The 10000-nt window shown below is 38.6% G+C and overlaps 2 protein-coding genes across 3 annotated transcripts in view; one reads left to right on the top strand and one right to left on the bottom strand.

Annotated features, from left to right (window-relative positions):
- Positions 1 to 7205, top strand: part of hoxd3a (homeobox D3a) — an 8843-nt gene extending 1638 nt beyond the window's left edge. The window contains 5 exon segments of the mRNA XM_062069926.1: positions 1281 to 1340; positions 2507 to 3080; positions 5722 to 5825; positions 5827 to 6415; positions 6418 to 7205. Of these exon segments, the coding sequence (XP_061925910.1) occupies positions 2618 to 3080; positions 5722 to 5825; positions 5827 to 6415; positions 6418 to 6476 (1215 nt within the window). The 5' untranslated portion in view covers positions 1281 to 1340; positions 2507 to 2617 and the 3' untranslated portion in view covers positions 6477 to 7205.
- The window catches only part of lnpa (limb and neural patterns a), a 176751-nt gene that overhangs the window by 143156 nt on the left and 23595 nt on the right, over positions 1 to 10000 (bottom strand). The gene's annotated exons all lie outside the window — the stretch shown is intronic.

Genomic DNA, 10000 nt, shown 5'->3' on the forward strand with positions numbered 1-10000 from the left:
TCCTACTAGTGGATCGTAAATCACATGAATTTGTTGTCTTATCGTCACAATGCGTTTGCTGTGATTTATGTGTTTTGTTAAAAAAAAAAAAAAAAAAAAACCCTCATGATGTGTTTAGGACGCGGCGGCGGTGGCAAAAAAGGAGGCAATTTAGATCATCACTTTCTTACAATATTCAAATTTGATTTATCTAATTACGCATATGTTTTCAAAAAAAAATAAAAAATCATGCAATTTTTTTTCAGAGCAAATATACATTTTATCACATATGCAATTTTTTTTTTTAGCAACAATAAAGACAAAAAAAAAGCCTTTAAATAGTGCTGGAGATAATGGAGTTGGAGGCATTGTGCGCACCAAACTTACCGTAACAGCGCGTAGGCGAGGAACACTGCGCCATGAATAGAGGAGCATGTCTGCTACTAGTAACCCAGTGGGCCAAAGCACTTGAGCAGCCCACTATCGACCAGCCTGAACAAATATTTCACCTCCAAACGACTGTTTAATCTCCCTGACATTATTATGATCATCCACTTCTAGGAGAAATAACAATTTAAAAAAAGTGTTCTCCATTCCCACAAACGTGTCTATTTTCTTATACTCCTTAAATGCTGATTGTCCTAAAGCCGACGTGTGTGTCTCCAGCCTCTTCTCCTTTTTAGCCTGCGTGGAATTCTGATTTTTTTTTGTTGCAGCCGGGCTACTTGAAGCCTTATAACGGTTCCTCTCGTTGTTCATTAAACTTCGACTTAAAGCTGCATGATCCCAAAAGGTCAGCGAAAAACAGCTTATGACTGCTAAATATTTGGCCTTTTCTTTGTATTAAAAAGTGCACGTTCAGGACTTTTTTTTTTTTTTTTTTTAAAGAGTCTTGCAGGCATTAGCATTTGCAAGGAGAAAACAAGACGTTCTAAAAAAAATTTTTAGTGAGTGTAAAAATAAACTGATTTATTTGTGTCCAAAATGCAAATATTTCTGCTATGGGTGAATATTTTTCCAATTGTTTTATTTGTGTCCAAAATGCAAAGATTTCTGCTATGGGTAAATATTTTTCTAATTGTTTTATTTTTGTCCAAAATGCAAAGATTTCTGCTATGGGTGAATATTTTTGTAATTGTTTTATTTGTGTCCAAAATGCAAAATGCAAACTATTTTTTTCTGCATTTTATTTATAGGGAGAGCTCACAAAAAGGTTTCAAAACAATCAAATATCATGCAGCCATAATCCCATTGCAAATCAAAATATGATATAAACATAATAAAAATGTGTGTTTTTGCAGGTCGATGTGGGAGTATTGATGATCGCCTGAAGGAAATAACGCCCATTTGCGTAAATTTTGGTGAGTATAACACATGCAAGGCGCCTCAACACAACAAACAAGCCCTTTTGTTGCTGTTGTTCTCCCAAATAACGACCGAAGCAGATATGGGGCAAATGGTTTACCTCACCATTCCAGGGGGGAAAAAAGAAATGCATTTAATTTGTTTTACGAATTCAGAATTATTAAGATATAAATGATGTTGGAATTCCTTTATATATCATTTCTGCAGGCTATATTCATACTTCCAACGCCTCATCTTGCAGCAGTGCAGCCATTAATGCAGCAGCAGCAGCAGCAGCAGCACATATTTGTATGCATGCTTTACAAAAGCAGCAGTATGGAATTCTTTCCCTAGCCTTCCACCCACGCATTTTTCAGAGGGGCTGCAAGTGGAGTGCGCTGTTTTTGCTTTGCGTTTTACAACCCGAACATTTGCGGTCATAAATTTTGCCGCCGCGGCCCACACTGACAGGTGCAATTGTTATGCAGCACGGCGAGCTGCTGTGCCACCAACGTACAGTGAGCCTCTTTTTTTATTTTTTAGATTTATCATGCAACTTTATTACGGCCATTACGGCCCGACCTGCACGACCTGCACAAATAACAATAATAGCAATAGCCAGTTTGGATTAAAACACATGAAATTAACAGTGCACTGGGAATATTCCAATATTTTTCATTTAACGACCGAAATTGCCCTATAATAAAATATAAATTTGTATTTTTATTTTTTTACCAGTGTTGCAACTACACTATATTGATAGATTACAAAGGCGATATTCCACGTGTGTATAAAGACAATTGATCATACATTTTTGCCAAACACACACACACACACACATTCATACACACACTCATACACATGCATGATATTTATATATAAGATGAACGTTTATAGTGCGTTGTTATGAACATGTGATCAAAGGCGTCCAACACATGACGCAACCGCTTTGTCAGACCTGATGATTAGTGAAAAGGCCATTGTGTGTCAAATGCTGATTCAGCTTCTTTCTAAGGGCTCCAAAGCCCCACAGAGGGTCTCTTTTTTTTTTTTTTTTTTTTTTAAGGAAAAGTTAAACTTTAACTATTTTTCTCTTCATGGTGGGAACAAGTGGAAGTCACCATTGTTGCCTGCACTAAATGTTATAGGATTAAACAGTTTATTCTTTTTTTTTAAATTATAGGTATCAGACTGGAGCAAAGGTGGGAGAGGCCAATCACGTGAAAAAATCCACACTTTATACTGATGCCATTGGAGATACCATCCTTGCTTTATTGTCTTTGAGTGAGCAACAATGCAGAAGGCAACATACTACGACAACGCTGCACTCTTTGGGGGGTACAGTTACCCCAAAGCCGACTCTTACAGCTACGCTCACCAGTCCTACCCTGCAGCCACCATTGAGGGGGACTACCAGGGCCCAGTGTGCCCCATTCAGAGCCCCGCTGTCCGGCCTCCCCCGGCCCTGAAGGAAAGTGACTTAAACGTGGATTGCATGCGGCAGAGCAGCAGCAACAGCAGCAGCAGCAGTCAAAGCAACACAAGCAGCAGCAGCAGCAGCAGCCATGAGGCGTCGAGTGTTGGGGAGCAGCAGGCCGGGGCTCCCCTTCCCCCATCACCCGGCTCTGTGCCCCATAAGAAGAAGTCTTCCCCGGGTGGCGGCAACGCTACGCCGGTCTTGACCAAGCAGATCTTCCCCTGGATGAAGGAGACCCGGCAGAATGCAAAGCAGAAGGGCAACACTTGCCCTGCAGCAGGTATGATGGAGGTGAATGGAGGTTTGCACAAATACAAATAGATGGGAATAGAAATTGAAAGAGTACATGAAACAACATTTCTAGGTATAATGATTGATGATAAACTAGAAATCTCATGTAAAAAAATATACAACATAAAGTAATAATAATGAATACAGCAAAACATGTTCTAGACCAAAAATCACTTCATATTCTCTACTGCTCACATTTGTTACATATCTGAGTTATTGTGCAGAAATAACTACAAAAGTACACTTCATTCATTAACGGTGTTACAAAAAAAGATCAGTTAGAATGATACATAATATTGAATATAGAGAACATACAAACCCTAAATAATACTGAAGTTTCACAACATAGTGAATTGGCAAACAGCTAAAATTATACACAAAGCAAACTATAACCTGCTACCCAATAATATACAACAATTATTCTCAACAAAAGAGGAGAAATATAATCTTCGAGAATGTTTTTGATTTAAAACATTTGTACGCACGTACAACACTTAAGACCTTCAGTATATCATGTGGAATGAAAAGATTAAGCAAATAAATCAAACAAAGTACTAATATGATCCACTTCAGAAACTCTTCAAACTTAAAGTGTTTACAAAGTACAAAGAAGAAGAACCATGATAAACATTCTGAATTTATTTCATCCATCCATTCATTTTCTAGATAATCTTACTCATCTCACCATATGAAATATGACTTACTTCACCGGAGTATTATTTATTTATTGTTGTTGTTATTACTGTGAATACATTGAGAACAGGAAGTGAACAAAAGTCTTAGCAACTGCTAAGTAAAGGAAAAAGGGGCTAGGATTGAATAAGATCTGCTTCTTCCTACTCATTTTCGAACATGTTGAATAGAGAAACTGCAAATTGTGATGCATCATGTTGTATGCATGCATGTTCCAAATAAATTGTGATGCGTCATGTTGTATGCACGCATGTTCCAAATACATCGTGATGCATCATGTTGTATGCATGCATATTCCAAATAAATTGTGATACATCATATTGTATGCATGAATGTTCCAAATACATTGTGATGCATCATGTTGTTTGCATGCATGTTCCAAATACATTGTGATGCGTCATGTTGCATGCACGTTCCAAACACATTGCGATGCATCATGTTGTATGCATGCATATTCCAAATAAATTGTGATACATCATATTGTATGCATGCATGTTCCAAATACATTGTGATGCATCATGTTGTATTCATGCATGTTCCAAATTCTTTGTGATGCATCATGTTGTATGCATGCATGTTCCAAATACATTGTGATGGATCATGTTGTATGCATGCCTGCATACAACATGATACATCACACATGCATGCATGCAACATGGTACATCACACATGCATGCATACAACATGATACATCACACATGCATGCATGCATACAACATGATACATCACACATGCATGCATGCAACATGATACATCACACATGCATGCATGCAACATGGTACATCACACATGTATGCATACAACATGATACATCACACATGCATGCATACAACATGATACATCACACATGCATGCATGCAACATGATACATCACACATGCATGCATACAACATGATACATCACACATGCATGCATACAACATGATACATCACACATGCATGCATGCAACATGATACATCACACATGCATGCATACAACATGATACATCACACATGCATGCATACAATATGATACATCACACATGCATGCATACAACATGATACATCACACATGCATGCATACAACATGATACATCACACATGCATGCATACAACTTGATACATCACACATGCATGCATACAACATGATACATCACACATGCATGCATACAACATGATACATCACACATGCATGCATGCAACATGATACATCACACATGCATGCATACAACATGATACATCACACATGCATGCATGCAACATGATACATCACACATGCATGCATACAACATGATACATCGCACATGCATGCATACAACATGATACATCACACATGCATGCATACAACACGATACATCACACATGCATGCATACAACTTGATACATCACACATGCATGCATACAACATGATACATTACACATGCATGCATACAACATGATACATCACACATGCATGCATACAACATGATACATCACACATGCATGCATGCAAAATTATACATCACACATGCATGCATACAACATGATACATCGCACATGCATGCATACAACATGATACATCACACATGCATGCATACAACATGATACATCACACATGCATGCATACAACATGATACATCACACATGCATGCATACAACACGATACATCACACATGCATGCATACAACACGATACATCACACATGCATGCATACAACATGATACATCACACATGCATGCATACAACATGATACATCACACATGCATGCATACAACATGATACATCACACATGCATGCATACAACATGATACATCACACATGCATGCATACAACACGATACATCACACATGCATGCATACAACATGACACATCACACATGCACAAATAAATTGTGATGCATCATGTTGTATGCATGTATGTTGGAAATAAACACAAACTCAAACTCAAACATCAAGTCTTAAAATATGTTTGCATTCGCAGGCGAGGTGAGCGACGAAAAGAGCCCGTCTGGCCCGGCCTCCAAGCGGGTGAGAACCGCGTACACCAGCGCGCAGCTGGTGGAGCTGGAGAAGGAGTTCCACTTCAAACCGCTACCTCTGCCGCCCACGCAGAGTGGAGATGGCCAACCTGCTCAACCTGACCGAGCGCCAAATCAAGATCTGGTTCCAGAACCGCAGGATGAAGTACAAAAAGGACCAGAAGTCCAAAGGGCTGGCGCACTCCCCGCTGGGCCACTCCCCGGACCGAAGCCCCCCGCTGAGCGGGCCCGCTCACATGGGCGGGTACACGGGCCAGCTGCAGAACTCTTTGGCCTACGACGCGCCCTCCCCGCCGCCCTTCGCCAAGCCCCAGCAGAACATGTACGGCCTGGCCGCCTACACGGCCCCGCTGGGCGGCTGCATGCCGCAGCAGAAGCGCTACCCGGGCGCCGAGTACGAGCACCACAGCCTGCAGGGCGGCGGCGGAGGCGGCACCTTCGCCGGCGCCAACCTGCAGGGCAGCCCGGTGTACGTGGGCGGGAACTTTGTGGACGCCATGCCGGCTTCGGGCCCCGTCTTCAACCTGGGCCACCTTCCACACCCGTCGTCCACCAGCGTGGACTACAGCTGCGCGGCGCAGATCCCCGGGAACCACCACCACGGACCCTGCGACCCCCACCCCACCTACACGGACCTCACTCGCACCAAGCCACTCAGGGAAGGATTCAGGAGGCGCCCAAACTCACGCACTTGTAGTATTGGCGTGTGCGTGGATGCCAATATGATCTTTTTATTACCTCACTATATACTCATGTGCATCATCATCATCATCACAGTATTATTGTGCATTTTAATTCTAAATAACACAGCTTCTCCCACGCTACGTGGGAATGTCTGTCTGTTGTTTTTTTTTTTTATATACTAAAGTGCATTTTGGACTGAATATTTGACTTGAAAGTAAGCTTGTAGACGATGAACGTATAGAAACTAATTTTTTTAAATAGTCCTATTAATTGTCAGGATCTCATCCTCCATCATGACTATTTATTTATTCTCTATTGCGCCTCTATCTATTTATTATTTAATGGTTGCACATTATTTATCGTTTTATAAGCGAGTATTTATACGTGTATTTGTTTTCTTGTTCGGACAGATCAGTGCACTTGATGGCAAAACAGGGTTGTTTAAAAAAAAAAAAAAAAAAAAAAGGAAAAAAAAAAGAACATAATTGGTTATTGTAAATTGGGGACAAATGGGGCATTTTATAGTGTATAAGCACCACTACGTGTCCATGGTTAATATTGTGTGGAACCTTAAGCAAATCGTAGACTATCCCAAGTATCGAATATTGTACACACCAGCATGACATTTTGTGTATTCCATTCCAAAAAAAAAAATTTTTTTTTTTATTCCACCCCATAATTACCAGACCTTAATCATATTGAAATGTTCTATTTTATTGTGTTGAGCATTTTGTAAATAAAACGGTCAAAGTTTACTGTTCATTGTATGAAAGTGTTTCATTATGTTATGTTTCCATGGACTTTTTTTGCACACCAGTATCAATGCATTAGACACCAGGATCACAGAATAAAAGACCTCCGGAGATGATTTTTTGTTTGTTTTATGAGGGCAGCCACTGTTATTTCACTATCCTAGTACATTGTTATCATTATGCGAACACGCTTAATCCTTATTGATCTGCGCGCTGCTAAAGTTGGACGGCCGGACGATTAAAAACATATCCAATTTATTGACGTGCAAGAAAGGGACGGTGTGCACGCCTTTTGACGTGCATGCACGCGTGCATGTGTGTGTGTGTGTGTGTGTGAGAAAGAGAGCAGTTCATCCTTTATTGCTCCTGGAGAGCCATTTCAAAGCTCATTAATCAAAAACTCGTCGCTTTCAGACTCCTCGCTGATTCCTCCTCCTCGCCAACAAAGCATCTGCATTCCTAATCCAAGGAACACATTTCAAACAGGGCAGGCTAATCTTTAATGGGGGGGAGGAAGGGGGAGGCCATAAACACGCTGCGTGGATTGTCCCCAAATGTTGCATTAAATTCATCTCTGGGTGTCTTAACTATAACCACTGAAGTCTCATAAGAACAAACAGCCTTCCAGTTTGTATTATTAGGTTATTTCAATTAAGAGGAGAAAACTATAATTTATGGGGGTTATTGGTTTTTGAAATAAAGGTAAAGTAAGAAGGAATATAAAATACAAATGTATTTCAGTTTTAGGAGTTAAATGGTGGAACAAGCACAGCGATGAGTTGACGACAAGTTTAAGAAAACCTTGAAAGGTGAAATAACTGAAACATTATAAAATATGGTAACAATTACTTTCATCCCATTGATTTTTTTTAACGTTGATGATCCAGGTAATCTTATTTTAAGTGAAGGTATAGGATATGCAAATGTAAAAAAAATCAGCCTATTCCTTTTTGGGTCATTCTTTTTCTTTTATTTTTGTGTGTAAATGTGTATGATTGTTAAAATATGTATCATCTGTACCGTTAAACTGATCACACACAATGGTTGATTATATGACCGAAATAAACTTATTTCATTCATTGAAAAGATGATCTTTCTAATATGTGATTTAATGATTAAAAAAAAATACATCACGCACACACTTAACCGACGAGAAATTATATATTTATGATAAATCCATAGAGTCAAAGTTCCTTAGATGCTAGAATAAACGAAATTGTTAAAAACAAAGAAAAAAAAGAATACAGTATAAAGAAATACATGAACAAATAACGAAAAATGTGTTATGTGCAAGCAAAACACGGATGTTTTTAAGTCAAAATAACAATTTAGCACATTGATAAATGCAATGTTTACCTAAAAAAATCACATGATGAATAATTGACATTTAATTTTCAATATAGAACTATTTTTTTTTTGCAAGAAAACTAACACAACAAAGAATAAAAGCCAGCTTCACGCCCCTAAATGGAGATGGAGCCGCGCATGCGCAGTGGCTTTAACGCCAAGCAAAGGGGGTTGCCAGCGTCCACACGTACAGAACCTGCGTGTTGGTCTTCCACGCCGTGTTGGACACGAATGGACTCAAGTTGTTGTTGTTGTTGTGGTTTTTCTTCTTCTTCTTCTTCTTTTTTTTTTAAAAGGAGGAGAATTCGAGTGAGTGCGGGCGGAGATTTTAAGATCTCGCGATACTTCTGGGTCCGCATCCATGTCAGTGAGGAGGAAGGTTCTTATTTCTGCACGCTGTCTGAGGAGGAGACATCATGCCTCGGGATAACTTATTTCAATTAAAAACAAAAAAACAACGTTTTTTTTAGTAGGGAGGCTTTTATTTTGGTGACATTGAGGCTTGTTGGTGATCACGCGGCGGATCGAGACTTCTTTTTTCGGTTAAAGATGGACGTGAGGAGGGACTTTAATTTGAAAAAAAAAAAAACCCAACACAAACTACAAATGGGCAGTTTTTAAGTGAAGTTGCATGGAGGTCTGCTATACTTTTGAGTTTTTAACATGCCTAAATTAACTATTTTTAAAGTGCAAATGTGATATGTGTTTGTAACATTTGTTTCATTCTGTGCGTCATTTAAGTTACTTTTATTACAATTTAATGTGTACATGTATATAAGGACCTCAGTGAATGTTAGACTATTAAATACTAAACATCAATAACTTGTATATCCATCTCAATTGTTTCACAATAAACATTTCAAATAGCCTATCTTGGGTTTTTATTCAGTACAAACAACATTTCATACAAAAAATTAAATGCAAGTGTTTTTAAAAAAAAAAAAATCACAATATATGCTGTTTAATCATATTCAGACACATTTGTTAGGTATATTATACCTATTAGAATTTGGAAAATGAATATGATTTATTTAGAAAAAATATGAATGAATTACTTCTTGTTAATGGGATGACCTGAAAAGTTCTTCCATACAAACCCACTTAAGTCATACAATAAAAAGCATAAGAGATTAATTTGCATTAAATTATTGTTCGACATATAGTTCATACAACATACTGTACTGTACACATTCCAGTCCAAACTGCAACATATGCATACTAAAATGATTTAATTTATGATCTGATATATTGTTGAATGTCACACATAATGATAAGATGTGCATATTTTGCTCAAATAATTTAGCATATATTGTCATACGTTTGACTGGTTTTAGCATCTTGGCCCTTTTACCTCCTGAAATGAGTCTGCATGCATGCGGCCCATGTTGGAAAAACATTTGACTGCGTTAATATGATATTTCACGTATCAAGACATTTA

The sequence above is a fragment of the Entelurus aequoreus genome, linkage group LG14, assembly GCF_033978785.1.
Source record: "Entelurus aequoreus isolate RoL-2023_Sb linkage group LG14, RoL_Eaeq_v1.1, whole genome shotgun sequence".
Lineage (NCBI taxonomy): Eukaryota > Metazoa > Chordata > Actinopteri > Syngnathiformes > Syngnathidae > Entelurus > Entelurus aequoreus.